General features: G+C 52.5%; 1 protein-coding gene across 4 annotated transcripts in view; it reads left to right on the top strand.

The window, feature by feature from the left end:
* Positions 1 to 27541, top strand: part of cluha (CLUH binding protein of NUMT mRNA a) — a 102096-nt gene that overhangs the window by 902 nt on the left and 73653 nt on the right. Inside the window, exon 1 of one of the 4 annotated variants that reach the window (XM_078224759.1) lies at positions 22343 to 23347. The exons of 2 other annotated variants lie outside the window; for them this stretch is intronic. In XM_078224759.1, coding sequence (XP_078080885.1) covers positions 22621 to 23347 — 727 coding nt within the window. In that variant the 5' untranslated portion in view covers positions 22343 to 22620. Of the gene's footprint in view, positions 1 to 22342; positions 23348 to 27541 lie in introns of those variants that run through there. One more of the 4 variants, XM_078224758.1, reaches the window with a different exon arrangement.

Genomic DNA, 27541 nt, shown 5'->3' with positions numbered 1-27541 from the left:
GGAGTGGGGGGCAGAGAGGGTGAGGAGTGGGGGGCAGAGAGGGTGAGGAGTGGGGGGCAGAGAGGGTGAGGAGTGGGGGCAGAGGGATGGGGGCAGAGAGGGTGAGGGAGTGGGGGCAGAGAGGGTGAGTATGGAGTGGGGGCAGAGAGGGTGAGGAGTGGGGGGCAGAGAGGGTGAGGAGTGGGGGGCAGAGAGGGTGAGGAGTGGGGGCAGAGAGGGTGAGGAGTGGGGGGCAGAGAGGGTGAGGAGTGGGGGGCAGAGAGGGTGAGGAGTGGGGGGCAGAGAGGGTGAGGAGTGGGGGCAGAGAGGGTGAGGAGTGGGGGGCAGAGAGGGTGAGGAGTGGGGGGCAGAGAGGGTGAGGAGTGGGGGGCAGAGAGGGTGAGGAGTGGGGGGCAGAGAGGGTGAGGAGTGGGGGGCAGAGAGGGTGAGGAGTGGGGGGCAGAGAGGGTGAGGAGTGGGGGGCAGAGAGGGTGAGGAGTGTGGGGGCAGAGAGGGTGAGGAGTGGGGGGCAGAGAGGGTGAGGAGTGGGGGGCAGAGAGGGTGAGGAGTGGGGGGCAGAGAGGGTGAGGAGTGGGGGGCAGAGAGGGTGAGGAGTGGGGGGGCAGAGAGGGTGAGGAGGGGGGGCAGAGAGGGTGAGGAGTGGGGGGCAGAGAGGGTGAGGAGTGGGGGGCAGAGAGGGTGAGGAGGGGGGGGCAGAGAGGGTGAGGAGGGGGGGCAGAGAGGGTGAGGAGTGGGGGGCAGAGAGGGTGAGGAGTGGGGGGCAGAGGGTGAGGAGGGGGGGCAGAGAGGGTGAGGAGGGGGGGCAGAGAGGGTGAGGAGGGGGGGCAGAGAGGGTGAGGAGGGGGGGGCAGAGAGGGTGAGGAGGGGGGGGCAGAGAGGGTGAGGAGGGGGGGCAGAGAGGGTGAGGAGGGGGGGGCAGAGAGGGTGAGGAGGGGGGCAGAGAGGGTGAGGAGGGGGGGGCAGAGAGGGTGAGGAGGGGGGGGCAGAGAGGGTGAGGAGGGGGGGCAGAGAGGGTGAGGAGGGGGGGCAGAGAGGGTGAGGAGGGGGGGCAGAGAGGGTGAGGAGGGGGGGCAGAGAGGGTGAGGAGGGGGGGGCAGAGAGGGTGAGGAGGGGGGGGCAGAGAGGGTGAGGAGGGGGGGGCAGAGAGGGTGAGGAGGGGGGGGGCAGAGAGGGTGAGGAGGGGGGGGCAGAGAGGGTGAGGAGGGGGGGGCAGAGAGGGTGAGGAGGGGGGGGCAGAGAGGGTGAGGAGGGGGGGGCAGAGGGGTGGAGGAGGGGGGGGCAGAGAGGGTGAGGGGGGGGGGGGAGGAGGGAGAGAGGGTGAGGGGGGGGGGCAGAGAGGGTGAGGGGGGGGGGGCAGAGAGGGTGAGGGGGGGGGGCAGAGAGGGTGAGGAGGGGGGGGCAGAGAGGGTGAGGAGGGGGGGGCAGAGAGGGTGAGGAGGGGGGGGCAGAGAGGGTGAGGAGGGGGGGGCAGAGAGGGTGAGGAGGGGGGGGCAGAGGGTGAGGAGGGGGGGGCAGAGAGGGTGAGGAGGGGGGGGCAGAGAGGGTGAGGAGGGGGGGGCAGAGAGGGTGAGGAGGGGGGGGCAGAGAGGGTGAGGAGGGGGGGGCAGAGAGGGTGAGGAGGGGGGGCAGAGAGGGTGAGGAGGGGGGGGGCAGAGAGGGTGAGTGGGGGGGCAGAGAGGGTGAGTGGGGGGGCAGAGAGGGTGAGTGGGGGGGCAGAGAGGGAGAGTGGGGGGGGCAGAGTGAGTGGGGGGGGCAGAGAGAGTGAGTGGGGGGGGCAGAGAGAGTGAGTGGGGGGGCGAGGAGGACAGGGGCAGAGTGGGGGGGAGGGGACAGGGGCAGAGTGGGGGGGGGAGAGGACAGGGGCAGACTGGGGGGGGGGGGAGAGAGGACAGGGGCAGGGGGGGGAGAGGACAGGGGCAGAGGGGGGGGAGGGGACGGGCAGAGTGGGGGGGGGGAGAGGACAGGGGCAGAGTGGGGGGGGGAGAGAGGACAGGGGCGGGGGGGGAGAGGACAGGGGCAGGGGGGGAGAGGACAGGGGCAGAGTGGGGGGGGAGAGGACAGGGGCAGAGTGGGGGGGGAGAGGACAGGGGCAGAGTGGGGGGGGGAGAGGACAGGGGCAGAGTGGGGGGGGGAGAGGACAGGGGCAGAGTGGGGGGGGAGAGGACAGGGGCAGAGTGGGGGGGGGAGAGGACAGGGGCAGAGTGGGGGGGGAGAGGACAGGGGCAGAGTGGGGGGGGAGAGGACAGGGGCAGAGTGGGGGGGGAGAGGACAGGGGCAGAGTGGGGGGGAGAGGACAGGGCAGAGTGGGGGGGGAGAGGACAGGGGCAGAGTGGGGGGGGAGAGGACAGGGCAGAGTGGGGGGGGAGGACGGGCAGAGTGGGGGGGGGAGGACAGGGGCAGAGTGGGGGGGGGAGGACAGGGGCAGAGTGGGGGGGGAGGACAGGGGCAGAGTGGGGGGGGGAGGACAGGGGCAGAGTGGGGGGGGGAGGACAGGGGCAGAGTGGGGGGGGAGGACAGGGGCAGAGTGGGGGGGGGGAGGACAGGGGCAGAGTGGGGGGGGAGGACAGGGGCAGAGTGGGGGGGGGAGGACAGGGGCAGAGTGGGGGGGGGAGGACAGGGGCAGAGTGGGGGGGGGAGGACAGGGGCAGAGTGGGGGGGGAGGACAGGGGTGGGGGGGAGGACAGGGGTGGGGGTGAGGACAGGGGTGGGGGGGAGGACAGGGGCAGGGGTGGGGGGGAGGACAGGGGCAGGGGGGGGAGGACAGGGGCAGGGGGGGGAGGACAGGGGCAGGGGGGGGAGGACAGGGGCGGGGGGGTGAGGACAGGGGCGGGGGGGGGTGAGGACAGGGGCGGGGGGGGGTGAGGACAGGGGCGGGGGGGTGAGGACAGGGGCGGGGGGGAGGACAGGGGCGGGGGGGTGAGGACAGGGGCGGGGGGGGGGTGAGGACAGGGGCGGGGGGAGGACAGGGGCGGGGGGGGGAGGACAGGGGCGGGGGGGGGAGGACAGGGGCGGGGGGGGGAGGGACAGGGGCGGGGGGGGGAGGACAGGGGCGGGGGGGGGAGGACAGGGGCGGGGGGGGGAGGACAGGGGCGGGGGGGGGAGGACAGGGGCGGGGGGGGAGGACAGGGGCGGGGGGGGAGGACAGGGGCGGGGGGGAGGACAGGGGCAGAGGAGGGGGGAGGACGGGCAGAGGAGGGGGGAGGACACAGGACAGGGGGCATGGGGGACGACAGGGGGCAGAGAGCCGGGGGGGGAACAGGGGGCAGAGGAGGGGGGGCGAGGACAGGGGGCAGAGGAGGGGGGGGGAGGACAGGGGGCAGAGGAGGGGGGGGGAGGACAGGGGGCAGAGGAGGGGGGGGGAGGACAGGGGGCAGAGGAGGGGGGGGAGGACAGGGGGCAGAGGAGGGGGGGGAGGACAGGGGGCAGAGGAGGGGGGGGAGGACAGGGGGCAGAGGAGGGGGGGGGGAGGACAGGGGGCAGAGGGGGGAGGACAGGGGGCGGGGAGGACAGGGGGCAGAGAGGGGGGCGGAGGACAGGGGGCAGAGTGGGGGAGACGGGGCAGAGAGAGGGGGGGACGATGGGGAGGACAGGGGCAGAGGAGGGGGGCGGAGGACAGGGGGCAGAGTGGGGAGACGGGGCAGAGAGAGGGGGGGACGATGGGGAGGACGGGGCAGAGGAGGAGGGGGAGGACAGGGGGCAGAGAGGTGGGGGGGAGGACAGGGGGCAGAGAGGTGGGGGGGAGGACAGGGGGCAGAGAGGTGGGCGGGGAGGACAGGGGGCAGAGAGGTGGCGGGGAGGACAGGGGGCAGAGAGGTGGGGGGAGGACAGGGGGCAGAGGGGGGGGGCAGAGGAGGGGGGGGCAGGGGGGGAGGACAGGGGGCAGGGGGGGGAAGACGGGGCAGAGGGGGGGGATGACAGGGGGCAGAGGGGGGGGGAGGACAGGGGGCGGGGGGGGAGGACAGGGGGCAGAGGGAGTGGGGGGGATGACAGGGGGCAGAGGGAGGGGGGTGATGACAGGGGGCAGAGGGGGGGGGGATGACAGGGGGCAGAGGGGGGGAGGACAGGGGCAGAGGGGGGGGAGGACAGGAGGCAGAGGGGGGGGAAGGACAGGGGGCAGAGAGGGGGAGGGGACAGGGGGCAGAGGGAGGGGGGGGGATGACAGGGGGCAGATGACAGGGGGCAGAGGGGGGGGGGGGGACCTCGCCAGGGTGGGAAGTAGCTGAGGGACGGGAGGGGGATATTTAAATGCAGGCACAGCAGTGGGATCAGGGACACTGTCTCCCCCGGCCCGGGAAGCAGGGGCTGAGCCGCTCTCCTCCCCGGCGGTTGAAGGTGACCTTCAGTGCCGCTGCTGCTGGCTGCGAGAGCGGCCTAACCCTCCCGGGCAGGGCCTGCTGCGGGTGAGCGGCTCCCCGCTCCCTCTCCACCCGGCCCGGGGCTCGCTGTCAGGCGGGGAGGGGGGGTATGTTTTTCCGGGGGGGGGGTCTCCGGTTCCAGGGCTTCACTCGCTACATGCTGACCCCGGAAGTGAATGCAGCTCCTTGACAACCGGGGGGGGGGGGGGTGGCAAGGTCATGGGTCATGTGGGGGGGGGCAAAGGTTAACGGTCGATTTGAATGAACCAGTTACCATGGCTGCTGTGCCCTCCACCCCCCTTCCCTTAGCCCCTCTTCACAAGGCTGACCCTGTCCTCTGGCACTTGTCCTTCAGGCATGTTAGAGGGCAGTGAGCTGTGTGCGCCTTGTCTGCTGGGGGAAACCTCTCACTGAAGGTTTGTACTCAATGAGGCTGAATACAAGCTAAATAAGTTAGCTTAAAAGTTTAAGTTTGTTTATTTATTAGTGCCACAAGTAGGCTCACATTAACCCTGCAATGAAGTTACTGTGAAAATCCCCTAGTCGCCACACTCCGGCGCCTCTTCGGGTTACATTGAGGGAGAATTTAACACCTAACCAGCACGTCTTTCAGAATGTGGGAGGAAACCGGAGCACCCGGAGGAAACCCACGCAGACACGGGGAGAATGTGCCGACTCCACACGGCCATCTGCTGTCAAACCTGCACATGTTTAATCATGAGCGAGGGCACACTTGCAGTATTTAAGCACGGTGGCACAGCGGTTAGCACTGCTGCCTCTCAGCGCCAGGGACCCAGGTTCAATTCCGACCTCAGATCACTGTCTGTTTGGAGTCTGCACGTTCCTCCCATGCTCCAAAGATGTGCAGGCTAGGTTGGTTGGCCATGCTAAATTGCCTCTTAGTGTCAGGGAGAGTAGCAGGGTCACGGGGATGGGGCCTGGGTGCGGTTGTTGTCGGGGCAGGCTTGATGGGCTGAATGGCCTCCTTCAGCACTGTAGGATTCTATGAAATAATGTACAGATATGTATTCTATGTATAATGTAGGTGATTTAATTGATTCGAGGCACCCTTCACAAACTCTGGGTGCTGCGCAGTGGTATGAGTTGTACAGGCTAAATGTCAGCACTCGTGGTGAGGCCTAGGTTTTAAAGTTGTGGCTCTGCTCGTAGCCCATTAAAATAAATTTATCACCAGCGGTAAACCGATCATAAAGCCTAGGCTTGAGTGTTGACTGAGATGGGGATGGGCTGCAGGGCATCACTGTTCAGACTCAATTCCACCTTTGTAAAAGCAAATTACTCCGGATGCTGGAATCTGAAACCAAAAGAGAAAATGCTGGAAAATCTCAGCAGGTCAGGCAGCATCTGTAAGGAGAGAAAAGAGCTGACATTTCTAGTCCAGATGACCCTTTGTCAAAGCTTTGACTCGAAACGTCAGCTCTTTTTTTTTTCCTTACTGATGCTGCCAGACCTGCTGAGATTTTCCAGTATTTTCTCTTTTGGTTTCAATTCAATCTTTCCTGTTTTTCCAGCAGAAGATCCTGGATGTGATTTGTACAGAGCGGCACAGTGGTTAGCACTGCTGCCTCACTGCGCCAGGGACCCGGGTTCAATTCCGGCCTTGGGTGGCTGTCTGTGTGGAGTCTGCACGTTCTCCCCGTGTCTGCGTGGGTTTCCTCCGGGTGCTCCGGTTTCCTCCCACATTCCAAAGATGTGCAGATCGTTGACCATGTTAAATTGCCCCTTGGTGTCCCGAGATGTGTAGATTAGGGGAATTATGGGGATAGGGTGTGGGCCTGGATAAGATGCTTTGTCAGAGAGTTGGCGCAGACTCAATGGGCCGAATGGTCTCCTTCTGCACCATGTGGTTTCAGCATGTTAACAGCTCATGATTTCTGAGACGCCCCTACCTTTACCAATGATCTAATTAGATGAGCCTGTTTCTGTGACTGTGGATCTGCTCAATAGCGTAGAATCCCTACAGTGCAGAAAGAGGCCATTCGGCCCATCCAGTCTGCCCCGACAACAATCCCACACAAGCCCTATCCCCGTAACCCCATGTATTTACCCTGCTAATCCCTTAATACTAAGGGTCAATTTAAACATGGCCAGTCCACCTAATCTGCACATTTTTGGAGTGTGGGAGGAAACCGGAGCACCCAGAGGAAACCCACGCAGACACGGGGAGAACGTGCAGACTCCGCACAGACAGTGATCTAAGCCGGGAATCGAACCCGGGTCCCTGGCGCTGTGAGGCAGCAGTGCTAACCACTGTGCCACCGTGCCGTCTGTAAAATGTGTATTGTAGGGTTGTAGTTGATTTTACAAAGATGGCATGTAGCTTCCAGGCCTGTCTGGAAAGCATCAGGTCTTTAAACCTTTGAATGGCGAATCATCACCTTGGAGCATTGAAATGGCCATTGCAATACTGAACTTTGTATAATAGAACTGCAAGTCATGTATGAGATTGTTCTGTACCAAGTGGATAGTTGAAGACGTCCACCTTTTATTAAGTTTAATTGTTGGTCTGAAAGCACTGATTGTTGCCTTTGTGCCTCTGGCGTGTATCTCATTTACTAAAGCTGTCCCACCAGAAAGACAGGCTGTCATGTGCATGTTGGTGAGACCATGATTATTAATAGGAGCATAGGACGTGGGGACAGGACTAGGCCATTCAGCGCCTTGAGCCTGCTCCGCCATTCAATAAGATCATGGCTGACCTGGTTGTGGTCTCAACTCCTCTTTCCTGTCTGCATCCCCGCATAACCCTTGACTCCCAATAATCTGCATGACTCTGCCTTGAATAAATTCAATGGCCCAGCTTCCACTGCTTCCTGGGGTAAAGAATTCCACAGACTAACAACCTGGTTCTAGTCCCTCATACAAGTGGAAACATCATCTATCAAGTCCCCTTGTGTTCTTGTATGTTTCAATAAGATCACCCCCCCCATTCTTCTAAACCTCAATAGAATCCCTACAGTTCAGACGGAGGCCACATGGCCCATCAAGTCTGCACCGACTCTCTGACATAGCATCTTACCCAGGCCTACCCACCACCATATTCCTGTAACCCCACGTAGCTAGCTTGCTAATCCCCCTAATCTACACATCTCTAGACACTAAGGGGCAATTTTAGCATGGCCAATCCACCTAACCGGGGCAGCATGGTGGCACAGTGGTTAGCACTGTTGCCTCACAGCGCCAGGGACCCGAGTTCGATTCCCAGCTTGGCTCTCTGTCTGCGTGGAGTTTGCACATTCTCCCCGTGTCTGCCTGGATTTCCTCCGGGTGCTCCGGTTTCCTCCCACAGTCCAAAGATGTGCAGGTTAGGTTGATTGGCCATGCTAAAATTGCCCCTTTGTGTCAGGGAGACTAGCTAGGGTAAATACATGGGGTTACGGGGATAGGGTCTGGGTGGGAGTGTGGTTGGTGCAGACTCGATGGGCTGAATGGCCTCCTTCTGCACTGTAGGGATTCTATGAACCTGCACATCTTTGAACTGTGGGAGGAAACCAGAGCACCCGGATGAAACCCACGCAGACACATGGAGAGCGTGCAGACTCCACACAAACAGTCACTCAAGGCTGGAATGGAACCTGGATCCCTGGCGCTGTGAGGCAGCAGTGCTAACCACTGCGTCACCCCTAGGTTTAAGCCATGGAGACATTGAGATTTACAGGCCCAACTGTTCAACCTTTCTTCATAAGATATATATGAAGCTATCTTGCTTTTTTTGTTGCTGTAAAATTGGGTTTCAATTTAATTTTGATAGGTGAACAAAGTCCATATTGTGATGCAGTCTACTTGGGTCCTAAGTCTCGATATGGTTGGACTGGATCCAGTTTTCAGTTAACACAAATCAGCAGCATACGACTGCTTTGATTTATTATTGTCACATGTATTGGGATACAGGGAATAGTATTGTTTCTTGCACACTATACAGACAAAGCATACCATTCATACATGGGGGAGAAGGAAAGGAGAGGGTGCAGAATATAGTGTTGCAGTTACAGATAGGGTGAAGAGAATGATCAGCTTAATATAACTGTCTGTAACTTCTCTTGTTATGGAATAGTCCACAAAGACAGCACGAAAAAGAAATAGGAAATAAAACCAAAAAAAGCTTTAGTTTAATGTTTATTTATTAGTGTCACATGGCTTACATTAACACAGCAATGAAGCTACTGTGAAATTCCCCTAGTCACCACACTCCGGCGCCTGTTTGGGAGAATTTAGCACGGCCAACGCACCTAACCAGCGCGTCTTTCAGACTGTGGGAGGAAACCCACGCAGACATGGAGAGGACGTGGAAACTCCACACACTGATCCAAGACGGGAATCAAACCCTGGTCCCAAGCGCTGTGAGGCAGCAGCGCTAATCTGTGGAATTCGCTATCCCAAAGTTGGGACAGTGACTAAATTTAAGGAGGAGTTAGACAGATTTTTAATTGGTAATGGGTTGAAGGGTTATGGGGAGAAGGCAGGAAAATGTGGATGAGGAGCATATCAGTCACGATCGAATAGCGGAGTGGACTCGATGGGCTGAATGGCCTAATTCTGCTCCTATAGCTTAAGTTATGAACCAGTGTGCCACCCCCACAATACTCAGGTCAGGCAGCATCTATGGAGATAAACAGAGTTCACGTCAGTCATTTTATATTTTGAAACTTAATTTTTCCCCTGACAGAGGATGCCCAGTGATTTGCAGTATTGTGAAAGAACTTGACCTGTGATTCTCTATGCATGAAGTGGAGATGCCGGCGTTGGACTGGGGTGAACACAGTAAGAGTTTTAACAACACCAGGTTAAAGTCCAACAGGTTTATTTGGTAGCAAATGCCATTAGCTTTTGGAGCGCTGCTCCTTCGTCAGATGGAGTGGAAATCTGCTCTCAAACAGGGCATACAGAGACACAAAATCAAGTTATAGAATACTGATTAGAATGCAAATCTCTACAGCCAACCAGGTCTTAAAGATGCAGACAATGTGAGTGGAGGGAGCATTAAGCACAGGTTAACCTGTTCGCATTCTAATCAGTATTCTATAACTTGATTTTGTGTCTCTGTGCCCTGTTTGAGAGCAGATTTCCACTCCATCTGACGAAGGAGCAGCGCTCCGAAAGCTAATGGCATTTGCTACCAAATAAACCTGTTGGACTTTAACCTGGTGTTGTTAAAACTCTTACTGCATTCTCTATGCACAGAGACGAAGCAGGTAGTGTTGTTTAATATATGGCTATTCCACGGTGCATAGATAGATATCAGTGGGATCATCCTCTGTTGGATTCCAGTCGGTTCTTCGGTGTGAGTTTCCAGATGTACTGAAGCCACAGGGTGTTTGTGGCAGATGGTGTGGGGGGGGAGATAGGGGGGGAGTTGGGGGGGGAGGTAGGGGGGGGAGTTGTGGAGGGAGGTGAAAATTCCACCATTGCTGGTAGCCTGAAATTAAAATAAAAACATTGGAAACACTCAAGGTCAGGCACTGCATTTATGGACAGGAAAACATCAAGTTAATGTTTCAGGTTAATGACCTTTTGGACTGCCTGTTCCGATGAAAGTTCATTGCCTAAAATGTTAACCCAGAAGCAGTTGCTCTATCTCTCCACACTTGCTGCCTGACCTGCTGAGTGTTTCCAGCATTTGGAAAAAAATACCAGCTGTGAATGTTCCTGAATGTCACATTGTCCTGTCCCATCAGAGTTGGGGCTGGTTGAATGTGAATCAAGAAAAAAAGACTTGCATTGGTGTATCGCATCTTTCACAAATGCCAAGTTGACCCAATGCGCTTTACAGCCAGTTAATTGCATTTGAAATACATGCACTGTTGTAACGTAGGAAAGGTCGCGTTCAATTTGCACACAGCAAACTCCCACATCAACATGTGATCATGACCAGATAATCTCTCTCTAATGTTGATGAAGGATAAATATTAGAATCATAGAATCCCTACAGTGCAGACAGAGGCCATTCAGCCCATCGAACCTGCAAGGACCACCCAGGCCCTATCCCCGTAATCTCACTTATTTACCCTGCTAATCCCCTTAACACTGAGGGGCAATTTAGCATGACCAATCCACCTAACCTACACATCTTTGGAGTATAGGAGCACGGTAGCACAGTGGTTAGCACTGCTGCTTCACAGCTCCAGGGTCCTGGGTTCGATTCCCGGCTCGGGTCACTGTCTGTGTGGAGTTTGGACATTCTCCTCGTGTCTGCGTGGGTTTCCTCCGGGTGCTCCGGTTTCCTCCCACAGTCCAAAGATGTGCAGGTTAGGTTGATTGGCCAGGTTAAAAATTGCCCCTTAGAGTCCTGTGATGCGTAGGTTAGAGGGATTAGCGGGTAAAAATATGTGGGGGTAGGGCCTGGGTGGGATTGTGGTCGGTGCAGACTCGATGGGCCGAATGGCCTCCTTCTGCACTGTAGGGTTTCTATGATTCTATGAAACTAGAGCACCCATGCAGACACAGGGAGAATGTGCAAACTCAACACAGTCACCCGAGGCTGGAATCGAACCCAGGTCCCCGCTGTGAGGCAGCAGTGTTAACCACTGTGAGGCAGCGGTGTTAACCACTGTGAGGCAGCGGTGTTAACCACTGTGAGGCAGCGGTGTTTACCACTGTGCCACCACGCCGCCCAAAATATTGGCTAGGACACTCTGGTCTCTCCCGCTATTGGTCACAGCAGGGCTATGGGGTATTTCCCATCCACCTGAAAGGACAAATCGGACGTCAGTGTAACATCTCATGTGGAAGATGGCACCTCGGACAGTGCAGCATGCCCTGAGGACCACACTGGAATGTCGGCCTTGATTTGTGCTCAAGTCCTGGAGCGAATCTCCAACCCTCAACCTCTGACTCAGAGGAGAGAGTGCTGTTGATTGAGCCATACAGATCGTAACTTTCCTACAACCCGTTCACAAGTTTGTTCCAGTGCAATCTTATAACATTTACTGCAATGAATTCCCCCCACCCCCCTTATCCAACTTTGTATCACGTTGGCCTGCTTTGCTTGACCCAGATTCCTCATGTTGAATTCTGACTGCCTCCCGAGGCAGCAATTTCAATCCCTGCATTCTGACATTATTTTCTCTTGGAGAGTAAGTCACAAAGTCACGAGAAATACGACCTCAATTATGTAACTCGTGCTGAAAAATTAATTCAAACAAAATAGTCCTAATCAAGCCCATTTTGCAGTAAAACTGTTGTATCTGAGTCACGGCACATTACAGCATCTATGTTCCCTAATATTAACATGAGTAGCCTGTAAGCATGTCACCCCTGCCCCGGTAGGTAAGGCATCTCATTAAACCAGGAAGGTTTCAAGTTCACATGCCGTGCATCAGTGGTCGCAGGTGGAGCATCAGTGCAACATAGTTGACCTCAATAGCCACGTGAAATGGGGTGTAAATTTGACCCCTGACCCAAACCCCACCTTTGCTTTCACCGGGCAGGTTGGGTTAAAGCCAACTTCCTCTCATTGGAGGAAGGGAAGAGACATTAACATTCTGTTACAATACCTGCAATTAACATTTAGAGAAACTCAAACACTTGGTGATTAATGGAAAGACGTTATGCCACAAGATTTCATGATTTTAAATAAAAGCAGACAATATATAAAATTAAATAAAAGCAAACACTATTAACACTAGTTTATACCTATGTACGCTATGTATCAAGTTTTACTTTTACTCTCCCCACCCCGACACAATTCCCATATCTTATGAAATCCTAAAGTGAATTCAATTTTCCTGGCACCCAACCAAGGGTATGCCACAGCCCCCCGGAAGTCACTTTGATCCTCCGTGTTCCAGCTGTTCTCCAAAGAGTAAGATTTCATGTGGATCTTTCTAGTAGCTTTTGGTTAAGTAATCCTTCAATTTTCCTTCAAGACCTCACGACTGTGGACTCTTCAGTTCCAAGTGTGGAACCACTTTCTTGTTTGGGGGTTTAAACGTCAGGCACACCGCTGGTTCCTCATGACCCTCTGTGCTCTCACAGCTTCTGTACAGCTGCAGGTCCCATGTCTGATTCCTGGCAGATGTTCTCTCTCTGGCTGTTCTGAGCTGCCAAAAGGCTAATAGCCTTTTACTCTGAAGAGCACTGTAGGTTTCATTCTCTGGGGTCAAGCTAGGCAAGTCTTCCAGCTGTGTTTCCCTTTATGTGAACTCAGAGTCTCCAAACTGATCTCAAACCCTCACCTGTATTCTGAACAATAAAGTTAGTGTTTCCTCTGTCTAACATGCAGGCTTGCTTACAATTCATCCCCCTTTGCGTCCTCATCTCAGTGAGCTGCAGGGTACACTAGATCAAAGCAGCAACTGCCTTCTGTGGAAAACCTCAGATAAACTAAATTAGGGCGGCATGGTGGCACAGTGGTTAGCATTGCTGCTTCACAGCGCCAGGGACCCGGGTTTAATTCCAGCCTCGGGTGACAGTCTGTGTGGAGATTGCACATTCTCCCCATGTCTGCGTGAGTTTCCTCCCACAGTCCAAAGATGTGCAGGTTAGGTAGATTGGCCATAATAAGTTGCCCCTTATTGTCCAAAGTTTTGTTGGTTGGGGGGAGTTAGTGGGATAAGTATGTAGGGTTACAGGGATAGGACCTGGGCAAGATTCTCTGTCGACGAGTGAGTGGGGACTCAGTGGGCCAAATGGCGGCCTCCTGCACTGTAGGGATTCTATGAAAAGAACCTCTAACCTCCACAGCCCATCTCCATGACAACATGGCAAGCTTTTGGAGGCCTCCGATAGAAATGTAACTTAATTCTTACCTTCAACACAACTCTTTGATTCTGTAATCAATATGAATATATCTCAAATGGAGTTTTACAACTCTTAATGGTTAGTTTTTAGCTTGTATTGAGATAATGATAGCCGCCCTGGCTCCAACAAGAGACCTAGAGATGGATCACCCATTGTTCAGTGTTAAACTTCTAACTCTGATGTCATAAGTACACATGGAACCCTTTGAATTGCCACGACTTGAGGTGTTCCAGCAATTTCTAAAGTTCAGCGTTTTAATTACCTTATCCTATCAAATTTATTCTTCCCAAAGCCAAAAGCTACTCTAAAATATTAGTATAAACCATGAAACTAGTCGATTGTGACAATCTGTATTCCTGATTGCTGCCCAGCGCTCTTGGCTGAAGAGTGTATACGGGTAAGAATGTGATTAAGTTGGCTTTGATGTTCACCACAGTGGAGCACCATTCTTGTTGTCCATGTCTTGCTTCACACTTGAATACTATGGAGGGGAGGGGGGATGGTTACAAGTCGACAGGTGAAGAGGAAAAGTTTTGAGGTGGAGAAGACAACCTAACTAAATGGTGGTTGGGATGTTAACTAATCTTTTAATATAATATGTCCTTGGTTTCTAGGAGCCATCAAAAATTAGTCCCAATCTCATAATTAATCTGTTTGCTGTAGTGTTTGGTGAGGATTTATTTAATTCATTCATGTGGTCAAGATTTATTGCCCATCCCTAGTCGCCCTTGGAGAATCAACCACGTTGCTGTGGCTCTGGAGTCACATGTAGGCCAGACCGGGTAAGGTTTCTTTCCCTAAAGGATATTTGTGAACCAGATGTTTTTTTTTTCGACAATTGACAATGGTGAGAGCGGGGGCTGCAATATTCCATTCCAAGTAAGGTGATGAATATTGGCTTTGGGTTATGTCACGGGACCTAGAATTTGATTCGTGGGGAAAATCTTAATAAAAAATCAAATTGGAAGCAATTGTTTTGGAACTGGCCAACATTCCTCCCTTGACCAACAGTTCCAAGAAAATATGTCACCTGGCTATTTATCTCATTGCTGTTTTTGGAAGCTTGTCATTTTGCAAAATGGCTGTTGTGTTTTCCTTCATAAGTGATAGTTTTTAACAGCAGTAATTTACATTTATATAGTGCATTGAATGTAGCGTAATGTTCCAAGGTACTTAATCCGTGATACCGATTAAAAACATTGAGCATGGAAGGAGATATCAGGGTGTATAGATTCATAGATGCTCACAGCACCAGGAGACCATTCGGCCCATCCTGTCCATGCCAGTAAACAATGATCTGACTACACTATTCCCATTTTCCAGCGTTTGGACCATAGATCAGGAGGTTATGGCAGCGCAAGTGAATATCTAAATACTTCCGAGAGTTTCTGACTCAGAAACCTAAAGCTTAGTCAAAGAGGAAGATTTTAAGGAGCATTTAAAAAAATTATTCTTTCACGGGGGCATTGCTGGCAAGGCCAGCTTTTAATTGCCCATCTCTGATTGCCCTTGAGAAGGTGGTGGTGAGCTGCCTACTTGAACCGCTGCAGTCCGCGTGGCACAGTGCTGTTGGGGAGGGAGTTCCAGGATTTTGTCCCAGCGACAGTGAAGGAATGGCAGCGATATATTTCCAAGTCAGGATGATGAGTGGCTTGGAGGGAAACTTCCAGGTGATGTTCCCATGTGTCTGCTGTCCTTCTAGAGTAGAGGTCACAGGTTTGGAAGGTGATGTCAAAGAAGCCTTGGCGAGTTGCTGCAGTGCATCTTGTAGACCGTACTCTCGGCTGCAGGTCTGTATCGGTGGTGGAGCTAATAGCAAGTGTTGGTTGGGGTGCCAGTCAAGTGGGCTGTTTTGTCCTGGATGGTGTTGAGCTTCCCGAGTGTTGGAGCTGCACTCATCCAGGTAAGTGGAGAGTATTCGATCACACTCCTGACTTGTCTTGTTGATGGCGGACAGGCTTTGGGGAGTCGGGAGGTGACTTATTTGCCACAGCCTCTGACTTGTTCTTATAGCCACAATATTTCTTTGGCAATTCCAGTTCTGTTTATGTAGGGGTGAAAGACAGGAGATTGAGCTGAAGAGATGACAAAGGTGCAGGTGTGGGTGCCAGGTACATTTGAACGGAGACATGGTTGGAGTTGGACGATGTTATAGATGTGAAATTTACAGTCTTGGCGATGGACTGGATATGTGGTTGGCAGCTGGTCTTGGGGGTTAAGGACATACACCCAGTTTGCGAATGGCCTGGCTTCAATTCAGATGATGCCAGGGATCTTGGCCAAGGAATGGGGTCCAAAGACAATGTCTAGAAACTAGAAGCAGGAGTAGGCCATTCGACTCTTCGAGCCTGATCCGCCATTCATCTTGATCATGGCTGATCATCAAATTCAATATCCTGATCCCTCCATCCTCCTGTAAGCCTTTAGCCCCAAGAGCTATATCTAATTTCTTCTGGAAATCAAGACAACATTTTGGCCTTGGCTACATTCTGTGGTCATGAATTCCACACATTCACCACCCTCTGGGTGAAGAAATTTTTCCTCCCCTCAGTTCTAAAACATTTACCCCTTATCCTCAAACTATGACCCCTTGTTCTGGATTTCCCCACCATCGGGAACATTCTTTCTGAATCCACCCTGTCTAACCCTGTTAGAATTTTATAAGTTTCTATGAGATCCCCTCTCACTCTGCTAAACTCCAGTGAATATAATCCTAACTGACTTAGTCTCTCCTCCTATGACAGACCTGCCATCCCAGGAATCAGCCTGGTAAACCTTCGCTGTGTTCCCTCTATAGCAAGAACATCCTTCCTCAGATAAGGACACCAAAACGGCACACAATACTCCAGGTGTGGCCTCACCAACACCCTATACAATTGCAGCAAAACATCCCTATCCCTGTACTCAAATCATGTGGCGCCTGATGTGTTTCGGATGAGGTTGACAATGATAGCAAGTGAATGAGTGCCACATTCATAGAATCATAGAATCCTTACAGTGCAGAAGGAGGCCGTTCGGCCCATCGAGTCTGCACCGACCATAATCCCACCCAGACCCTGGTCCTGTAACTCCTCATATTTACCCTACTAATCCCCCTGACACTACAGTTAATTTAGCATGGCCAATCAACCTAACCCGCACATCTTTGGACTGTGGGAGGAAACCGGAGCACCCGGAGGAAACCCACGCAGACACGGGGAGAATGTGCAAACTCCACACAGACAGTGACCCGAGGCCGGAATTGAACCCGGGTCCCTGGTGTTGTGAGGCAGCAGTGCTAACCACTGTGCCACCGTGCCAACATTGTTGTAATTAAATTCTACACAACGCACCTTGGGCCATTTCTGACAGTGGCATACTATGAATTATAGTTTGACTTTTATTGAAGTACAGTTTAGGTTGGGAGTACTCTAAACCAGGAAGGAAAGCACCATATAAAGAAATGGTGTGTCGGTCAATGGAATAAATCGTCCTCAATGGTTTATAAAGAAATTGACACTGACTTGAATCTGAATGTTTACTATTTACATCTCATTGAATGAAGCTGCGTGGATGAGATGACCGACCCGTCAGGTGGTCATCCATGCATTGAGACGGTGTGTATACCCCTAAGAGAGAAAGTAAGAATGCAGTTGACAGGAAATGGCCATCATGGCCCAGAAACCCATCCACTTTGCAGAAATCAATCCATGAATCATCATTTGTTTCCTCAGCCCTAGCCGATTAGCAGAACCCAGTGGATCTTGAACCCATTTCCGCTCTGGCCCATTGACCTCCCGTGGTAAACTATTCCACATTTTTACTGCCTTTCGATGATAAGCGCTCTGCCCAATCTCCTTTCACACCTCTAACTAATTTTTAAACTGCGTCCCCTGGTTTACCTCACAATTGGCAATTTTCCCCGGGTCAATCTTTTGTGAAATCCATCTCGGGAAGTGGGAGCAGATTCAACTGGAGCTTTCAAAAGGGAATTAGGTAAATGTTTGAAATGGAGAACTTTGCGGGGGTGTTGCGGGGGGGGGGGAGCTGGGGAATGGGACTCTGCAGCCGGCACACCTTTTTAAAATGCTTTTCATAGAATCGTAGAATCCCTACAGTGCAGGAGGAGGCCATTCAGCCCATTGAGCCAGCAGAGACAACAATCCCACCCAGGTCCTAACCCCGTAACCCCCCCACATTTACCCCGCTAATCCCCACTGACACTAAGAGGCAATTTAATACGGCCAATCAACCTAACCCACACATCTTTGGACTGTGGGACGAAACCGCAGCATCCGGAGGAAACCCATGCAGACACGGGGAGAATGTGCAAGCTCCACGCGGACAGTCACCCGAGGCCAGAATCGAACCCGGGTCCCTGGCGCTCTGAGGCAGCAGTGCTAACCACTGTGCCACCATGCTCACAATCGCTGGCTCCGAAGGCCAATGGGTGCATTGTCAATTAGGTAGCTGGGGATGTATTGGTATCATAGAAATCATAGAAACCCTACAGTGCAGAAAGAGGCCATTCGGCCCATCGAGTCTGCACCGACCACAATCCCACCCAGGCCCTACCCCCATATCCCTACATATTTTACCCACTAATCCCTCTAATCTACGCATCCCAGGACACTAAGGGGCAATTTTAGCATAGCCAATCAACCTAACCCGCACATCTTTGGACTGTGGGAGGAAACCGGAGCACCCGGAGGAAACCCGCGCAGACACGAGGAGAATGTGCAAACTCCACACAGACAGTATCAAGTGGCTTAATTGTAGCCAATAAAAATGTATTAGTGATCACCAGATAAACTCTACACGGTGATTCCTGCAAGATATCCAATATTTTATTCATATTAAATTAGGTTATATGCCACACAGCATTGTCTCAACAAGCTGTATTGGAATGCTGCATGAAATGTACCACAGTGGTAGGAATGTTTATTCTGATTTAATCCATAAATGGCGAACAATTATTCTTGATGAAGGTAAGGCACAAACTCATTCAATTGATGTGCTTTAATTTCATTTGCAGTTCAGTACCATCAAAGCCTTAACATTTTTAAATGTAATTAAATGCCATTACTTCAACCTACTAATGAAATGATCCTCAGCGTCCTGGTATTTTAGATATTCTCAGCTCTTTCTTTCTCTCTCTCTCTCAGTATTCGGACTCTCTATACTGACTACAGCAAGAGATAATCCAACTCACCAACCTTGTTGCGTGTGTGTAATTAAAATCTAACCTTAGCAGGTGATATATTGAGGTGACTTGTGTGAGCATCAAACTTGGTCTACAATGGAATGCTCACATATGGGGTCATCCCCATAGAATCATAGAGGACGATAGAATCCCTACAGTGCAGGAGGAGACCATTCAGCCATCAAGTCTGCACTGACTCTCCAACAGAGTGTCCATTGACCCTACCCAGGCCCTATCCTTGTAACGCCACATATTTACCCTGCTAATCCACTAACCCACACATCCTGGGGCACGAAGGGGCAATTTAGCATGGCCAATCCACCTAACGCTAGTTAAAGTTTGTTTATTTGTCACAAGTAGGCTTATATTAACACTGCAATGAAGGTATTGTGAAAATCCCCTAGTTGCCACACTCCGGCGCCTGTTCGGGTACACTGAGGGAGAATTTAGCATAGCCAATGCACCTAACCAGCACGCCTTTGGACTGTGGGAAGAAACCGGAGCACCCAGAGGAAACCCACGCAGAGACGGGGAGAACGTGCAGACTCCACACAGACAGTGACCCAAGCTGGGAATCGAACCCGGGTCCCTGGCGCTGTGAGGCAGCAGTGCTAACCCACTGTGCCACCCAGATTACTACAAACTGCATTTGAATCCAGAGCAATTTGGCAGGTAATGTGGTGTGGGAGCGAGACCAATATAAAACAGGAAGGTTTAAGGTTCAGCTCTGCTTGGTGCTGAGTGAGCAAATATTAACCCGAGTGATGGCGCCATGCCAGGAAGGGTTTCGGCATTGCTTGGACGCAGGGGACGGGTTATTTGAGTTCAGCGGACCCCCTGGGTCCTCCGATTTGCAATCCAGCCGCCTGGGTTTGAGCAGAGGGAGTGAGAGACCCGAGAACCATTTCACTGCGGCGGCCTCCACAGTCAAACAGCCTGCTGGCACCCAGTTACAAGCTGCACACGAAAGGAAAGGCTAGTTCACTGAGGGACTGGAGAGTTTGGTACGCAGCGCAGCGACTGGCCATTTGATCCAGTGGCCTATGATGGGATGGAATAGACCATAGAATCCCTACAGTGCAGAAAGAGGCCATTCGGCCCATCGAGTCTGCACCGACCACCATCCCACCCAGACCCTATCCCCATAACCCCAAGCATTCACCCTAGCTAGTCCCCCTGACGCCAAGGGGCAATTTAGCATTGCCAATCAACCTAACCAGCACATTTTTGGACTGTGGGAGGAAACTGGAGCACCCGGAGGAAACCCACGCAGACACGGGGAGAACATGCAAATTCCACACAGACAGTGACCCGAGCTGGGAATTGAAATCGGGTCCCTGGCGCTGTGAGGCAGCAGTGCTAACCACTGTGCCGCCCCGTGAAGAGAATTGTTGTCATATCCCTCAGCTATTCCACAAAAACTTATCAGTTTTTTCAAAAGGTTTACATTTATTCTTGAGAATTTTGTCTCAAATTCTCCAAATCTGAAGTGTCCAGATGTAAGAGCCTGTCTGTTGTAATGGCTTATGTGGTCCATTGTCATTGACATTGGCTCAAATATATCGAGCTTTCTTCAGAACCAGTACATCTCCCTGCTTAAGTGCTACTAAGAGAGAGCACTGTTCTTTTTATTTGCCGTGGCTGTGTTGGGTTTCAAAGATTTACTTTGAATGCCACCGCACGTATTAATTCCATGACTAATGGTTCCCAGGGCTGCAGAAAAATCTGGCTGTTATCAGGACAATGAGTTGGTTTGTGTCTTCCAGCTGGGAGAGTGGCTGCACACCTTGTGGTGGGCACAGGGTGGCAGTGTGCTGGGGATGACATGAGCCACTCAGCCGGGAGGGTTTTTTGAGTTTGATTTGCAGCGTTGATTGGTACTGGGTGCTTGTGTTTGAGCATCCCCTAGAGGGCGAGGCCTGCTATTCTTGGCTGTGATGCGTGTTAGGAAAGCCGGCTGTCTCAGACTAGGAAGTGCAGTGTCTGTATCTGCAGTACTCTAATCTGGGTTGAGTTAGGTGAAACAAAGAAGTTGCATTGAGATGCGTACTGTGTTTGAATATTGGGGGGCGGGGGGGTGTTGCCTGTGTCCCTGTGTGTGTGTGTGTCCCTGTGTGTGTGTGTGTCCCTGTGTGTGTGTGTGTGTCCCTGTGTGTGTGTGTGTCCCTGTGTGTGTGTGTGTGTCCCTGTGTGTGTGTGTGTGTCCCTGTGTGTGTGTGTGTGTCCCTGTGTGTGTGTGTGTCCCTGTGTGTGTGCGCGTGTCCCTGTGTGTGTGCGCGTGTCCCTGTGTGTGTGTCAAAAATGAAGCAAAGAAATCATGTCTTGAGGCAGCTTTATACTGTTTAATGGTTGTAACTTCATGTTGTAGTTTTATTTTCTTTTTGTGCAGTCAGACCTGAAATCTCAAACTTGGTGCAGCGTGTGTTTTGGTTTTGTGTTCCTTTGCTTGTGATATTGGTGTAATCTCTCTCTCTCTCTCGCCCCTAACATGTTGAAACTGGTACTGGGAGATGTTACTGGCTATACTAGGACCTCCCCAACTGTCCCTCTGCAAATCGTAGAATCCCTATAGCGCAGAAGGAGGCCATTCGGCCCATCGAGCCTGCACCGACAACGATCCCATTCAGGCCCTAACCCCATGTATTTACCCCAGCTAATCCCCATGACACTAAGGGGCAATTTAGCATGGCCCATCAACCTAACCCATATGTTTTTGGACTGCGGGAGGAAACTGGAGCACCCGGAGGAAACCCACGCAGACACAGGGAGAACGTGCAGACTCTGCACAGACAGTGACCCGAGGCTGGAATTGAACCCGGGTCCCTGGCGCTGTGAGGCAGCAGTGCTAACCACCGTGCCAACTTGTCGCCCTAATTGGAACTGATGCTTCGTAAACTTTTAACATTTGCTAAACATGTTGGAGATGGATGTTTCAGCGATTTTTAACCTGTGAAGGTTTAGCTCTTGTGTTCTTGCAAAGCAGTCAGTCTTTATTATTGCTGACTGACCTCTTCACTAACAGTGTGTCTTGTTTTAAATATGTTATCTGCTGAGAATTGGCCTTTTTTTTCCTGTTGTAATGAAAGGGGGAATTATTTTCAAAAATAAATAGAGGAAAGCTATGAAGACGGGAGGATTTTGGATAATTTCCAGTTTTTTACCTTTTTGAGCTGTCGGCTAGTTTTATATTTCTATCCTCGCTACACTGTGTAACTCAATCCACCTTTTCTGTGATTCCTCTCTTATGAGATATCGTGGCTCTGTACAAAAGGCTTGCGGTCTGACTTAGCACGGATCCAAATGGACAATGGTGTGTGCAAGCAGGCCTCGTGTAACAGGACACCCGAGGAAAGTGCTGCTTTTGACATTTTCTCAGAGCCACTGCCAGGAGAGAGGCATTGAATTGGGCCACTTGGTATGGATGTCACATTGCTGCCCTGAATGTCCTTCCTTGGACTGAGACTGCCTAAGATTCCGCCACTGCCACCTTTTCTGGGCCGAGGCATTATATTGTTTTTCAACTAATGCTACCAGCTGCCCGCAGTTGCACAAAGTTTTGCGACTGATTCCCACCCCCAACCCCCCCCCCCCCCCCCCCCCCCCCCCCCCCGGTACAGAGAGCTATGTAGAATATTCTGCAGGGGGGGCCTCTGTTGCCCTTAACGCCACCTCTTTGAAAGGATGGGGCAGAGTGTCGACAGAGGAGAAGTCCTTTCCCAGGCACGTGGGCAGTTTGGCAGCGGCAGCTGTTGGAAAGTTTTTTTTTCTCTCTCGGTCCCTGAAAATATTCGGATGGGCTTTGTGACGTTTTTTTATTGCTGTCTTTTACTGCCCTCTGTCCTTGCTTTCAGTGCAGGCTGCTGCTGGGGGCAAGGCACCCTATGAATTAACCCCACTACCTCTCCTGTCTTGGTTTTGCTCATGACAGTTTCCTCTGACTACACCGCTGCTAAGACTGCCTGCCTGGCCATGGGGAGCACAGTTTCAGCTTGCTGCAGACTTCTCACGGGCTTGATCCTGAGGCGGCAGCCAGAAGGGTCGAACGACGAGGGTTGGCCGCTGTTGTCCCACTCTCGGAGGGAGTGTCGCGCCGCACCTTCTGGTTTCGCCTTCCCGGTTAAGACTGAGCCCGGTGCGTCGGAGGAGTGCCCAGCGCAAGGTTACCCCGACATCATCTTGAGCAGCGCAATAACCAGCAACTCCGGGCCGCAGAGCGGGAGATCTCCGACTTTAGACAGCGCTGCCTCAAAGACGGGAGCTCCTAATAACATCGGTAGAGACTGGGCTTTATCAGGCCTGGAGGACGCCTGTTTTAACAGTGGGATGTGCCTGGCAGCTCCGAAGCATGCGTCTTCCACATCTGATGACCTTCCCTCCGCCCTTGAGGAGATTACGAAACGGGTGAAAGATCATGGCTGCCAGCCTCAAGTTTGTCACGCCTGTGGAAAGTCAGACGACTCTGATTGCTGCGCAGACGACAGTCTGTGCTGTGGAGAGACTCCTCTGAAAATAGCTGACATAACAGATGTGAGAGGGAAAAGCATTGGCTGGGAATCACCGAGCGAATTAGTGAGCCGTGGCCAGGAAGGTGATTTTGTGCAGTCAGCTCAGAGAGGTGGCGAAGGTTTCAACTTTAAGACGGCAGCGACGGAGAGCCACTCCGACGCCGGGTCTGTCACCGAAGGTCACCACTGCGGCCGTCTGACCAGAGGCGGCGCCACCGGCCCCGTCCCCTGCCCGTTGCCTCAAAGACCCCCTGAATTATCGATTCCTGCGGATCCGCGCCCTGAATGTGCACAGGCTGAGGGAAAGCAGGTGGATTCGGCTCCGGGGAGGAATGCCAGTCGCTGCGGAGGGCAAGGGAAGCCAGCAGACGGAAATGCGGCTGGAACGCCGCCCGCCAGCCCGCCGCCGCCGCCAAGTTCCCCGGGCCACCCTGCTGCCCCTGAGGGTGACGGGGCCTTGAACAGGATCAGCCAACGTGAAAGCCTCCGGAAGAGGAGGAAGAGAAAGAGGCTTCCACATTCGGTGTCGGTTGGATGTGAAGAAGGTGGGAGGGAGAGATGAAAATCAAAGGCAGCGTCCTTTCATTGTTGAGACAGGCCCTCTAATGATGCTAATTGTGCAGCTGCGCCAGGGTGAAGCTGGTTGGCAGCAGTAGCATTGACTGTGACCAATTATTCAGTGTGAAGTTTGACAGCTTTTAATTATGTTCTTGCACTAGCAGAGCACATTTTAACCCCTCGAGGACTGAATTCCCTCTACCCCCCCCCCCCCCAACCCCCCAAAACAAAACCCAGCCTGTCTTCAAACCTCGCACTGATATTTCTATCCCAGCAGGTTCCTAGAATCATAGAATCCCTACAGTACAGAAGGAGGCCATTTGGCCCATCGAGTCTGCACCGACCACAATCTGTACTCCCGCAATCCTGTGCGTTTACCCTGCTAATCTCCCTGCCACTAAGGGACAAGTTAGCATGGCCAATCCACCTAATCCGCACATCGTTTGGACTGGGGGCGGGGGGGGGAAACCGGAGCACCCGGAGGAAACCCACGCAGACACGGGGAGAACGTGCAGACTCCACACAGACAGTGACCCGAGGCCAGAATTGAATCCAGGTCCCTGAGGCAGCAGTGGTAACCACTGTGCCACCGTGCTGCCTAAATTCTTCCTCCGTGTACTAGGAAGTGATGTATGAAGAATGTGAAAGCAAAGTGTTAATATTTAAGGGACTGGAGCTCTGGGGACTGTGCATTTGCACCCCACCCTCAGCAGGGGTTCCTCTGCGCAGTGGTGGGTGGAAGCGGACTGACTTGGTAACCCCAGCTCTTGTGGCTGTTGGACCCGACAGTAAACGTGCGTCCACGACACTTTGGGGCAAAGTTTCATCCGGGCGACAAATATCCTGGCTGATCCCCGAGGCCATTTGTGCTTTGGTCCCTCCTGAGGTAATGCTGAAAAGAAGCTTTTCGTGCCTCTGATCATTAGGTCACATCGTCACTACGCACAGTCCACAGGCTCTGATCAGACTGTGGAGGTGTCTATGTTAATGGCAACACAGTGGTTAGCACTGCTGTTTCACAGCTCCAGGGACCTGGGTTCGATTCCCGGCTTGGGTCACTGTGTGGAGTTCGCACATTCTCATCGTGTCTGCCTGGGTTTTCTCCGGGTGCTCCGGTTTCCTCCCACAGTCCAAAGATGTCCAAAGACTTATCTAGATAGCCACGTGAACGGAGTGGGAATGGAGGGATACAAAAGAATGGTCTAGTTGGGACCAGGGAGCGGCGAGGGCTGAAGGGCCTGTTCCTGTGCTGTATTGTTCTTTGGGTTAGGTTGATTGGTCATGCTAAAATTGCCCCTTAGTGCCCTGAGATGTGTAGGTTAGAGGGATTAGCGGGTAAATATGTAGGGATATGGGGGTCGGGCCTGGATGGGATTGTGGTCGGTGCAGACTCGATGGGCCAAACGGCCTCCTTCTGCACTGTAGGGTTTCTATGATTCTACAATAACACTGCAGTGAAGTTACAATGAAAATCCCTTAGTCGCCACACTCCGGCACCTGTACACTGAGGGAGAATTTAACTTGGTCATGCTAAATTGCCCCTTAGTGTCAGTGGGATTAGCGGGGTCAGTATGTGTGGGGTTATGGGGATAGGGACTGGGTGGGATTGTTGTCGGTGCAGACTCGATGGGCCGAATAGCGGCCTCCTGCACTGCAAGGATTCCGTGATTCTAACTTGCATCTGCCATGTGCCTGCCAGGTTCTCCAGCGCTTTGTCTTTTTAAAGTCTGTTACAATGATCTTTGAAGTATTTTGCCAAAGTGTGGCACTCAGTTAAACCGTATGTTGTTTAACCCAAATATATAGATAACTGGAAGCTATCAAATCCTGGAAGCAAAAATACAAATTCGTTAGCCTTTTAATCTTTTTAGCAAATCCTGCCTTTTGCTGGTGCATCTTTGCTGCTTCATGTTTAGCTTTAGTTTCACAGGTGTTTTTAAAGTGTTTTCGCATCGTTTTCTTTTGAAGCGATTTTGTGAGCAATTCTGGGCCCCGTATCTAAGGAAGGATGTGCTGGCCTTGGGGAGGGTCCAGAGGAGGTTCACGAGAATGATCCCGGGAATGAAAAGCTTGACTTATGAGGAGCGTTTGAGGACTCTGGGTCTGTGCTCGATGGAGTTTAGAAGGATGAGGGGGGATCTCATTGAAACCTACAGAATACTGAAAGGCCTGGATAGAGTGGACATGGAGAAGATGTTTCCAATAGTAGGAGAGACTGGGATCCAAGGGCACAGCCTCAGAGTAAAGAGATAACCCGCTAGAACTGAGATGAGGAGGAATTTCTTCAGCCAGAGGGTGGTGAATCTGTGGAATTCATTGCCACAGAAGGCTGTGGAGGTCAGGTCAGTGGATATATTTGAGACAGAGATAGATAGGTTCTTGATTGGTAAAGGGATCAAAGGTTACGATAAAGGCAGGAGAATGGGGTTGAGAAACTTATCTGCCATGATTGAATAGCGGAGCAGACTCGATGGGCCGAATGGCCTAATTTCGCTCCTGGGTCTTATGGGCCAACTCGATAGCTCGCCAGCAGGACCCATGGTGAGTGCTGCCTTTTGTGGGGCCATTACTCACTGTAGGTGGTACATGCCTTATATTGGCTGCGTCCTGATGAGATTTTATGGTAACCAGTTGGTGCGAACATCTGTACCCTGGGGGTTACCATTGACCAAAAACTGAACTGGACCGATAGTCCACGTGATGCAGATTCACCCACAGTGCTGTTAGGGAGGAAGTTCCCTAGCGACCAAGCTAGCGACCTAGCCTGGGAGTTCTGCAGAGAGTAACTCACCACCTGACTCCCCAGAACCTGTCCTCCAACTACAAGGCACAATAGTCAGGAGTGTGATGGAATACTCTCCTCTTGCCTGGATGGGTGCAGTTCCAACAATATTCAAGAAGCTTGATACCATCCAAGACAAAGCAGCCTGCTTGATTGGCACCCCATCCATAAATATTCACTCCCTCCACCAGCGACGCATAGTAGTGTGTACCATCTACAAGGAACTTGCCTAGACCCCTTCGATATCACCTTCCAAACACATGGTCGCTACCATCCAGAAGAATAACGGTAACAGGCTCATGGGAACACCTCCACCTGGAAGTTCCCTTCCAAGCCACACACCATCCTGACTTGGAAATATATTTTCGTCCCTTCACTGTCGCTTGGTCGCTAGGGAACTTCCTCCCTAACAGCACTGTGGGTGTATCTACATCACATGGACTACAGCGGTTCAAGTAGCCAGCTCACCACCACCTTCGCAAGGGCAATTAGGGATGGGCAATAAATGCTGGCCTGGCCAGCGAAACCCACATCCCATGAATACATTTTTTTAAAAATCTGCATCCTTGGGGTGCAGTAATTTCTGGAAAGCTACCTGTGTAATTTCTCACATGGGAGACATGAAATTCCTCTCTGTTATGGCTTGATTTTTGTTGCGAGTCTTGAGTACAATTATAACATTTAAAAGACATTTGGACAGGTACATGGATGGGAAGGGTTTGGAGGGATATGGGCCAAACGCAGGCAAATGGGACTAGTTTAGTTTAGGAAATCTGGTTGGCATGGACGGGTTGGGCCGAAGGGCCTGTTTCCATGCTGTAGATCTCTGATTTCCCCTAGCTGTTCTCTGTCCTTTCCCTGGCCGTTTTGCTGCACAGTATATGTCAAACCAATTTTCTTTTGTCAAAGTTCTCAGCAAATTGGAGTCTTCCATTTTGCAAAGGAAAAAAATGGTCGTTTAAAGGGACTGTCTCATGCACTGCCAATTTTAGGATGCTTTGATGTCGAAATTAATTGGTGGAAGTCACGTAATCGTGGCCTATTGCCAAGGAGAGTTTTCTTTACCCCTTGAATGTGCTGACTCGTACTGGAATTTAGGTCAGCCTGGCGGCACTGTAGTTAGCACTGCTGAATCACAGTGCTACGGACCCGGGTTCGATTCACGGTTTGGGTCACTGCCTGTGTGGAGTCTGCATATTCTCCCCGTGTCTGCGTGGGTTTCCTCGGGTACTCCTGTTTCCTCCCACAGTCCAAAGATGTGCGAGTTAGGTTGATTGGCCATGCTAAATTGTCCCTAGAGTCAGGGGGATTAACAGGGTAAATATGTGGGATTACAGGGATGGGACCTGGGTGGGATTGTGGTCGGTGCAGACTGGATGGGCCGAATGGCCTCCTTCTG

Source organism: Mustelus asterias, chromosome 12, assembly GCF_964213995.1.
Source record: "Mustelus asterias chromosome 12, sMusAst1.hap1.1, whole genome shotgun sequence".
Taxonomy (NCBI): domain Eukaryota; kingdom Metazoa; phylum Chordata; class Chondrichthyes; order Carcharhiniformes; family Triakidae; genus Mustelus; species Mustelus asterias.
This window is presented reverse-complemented; position numbering and strand designations above follow the sequence as displayed.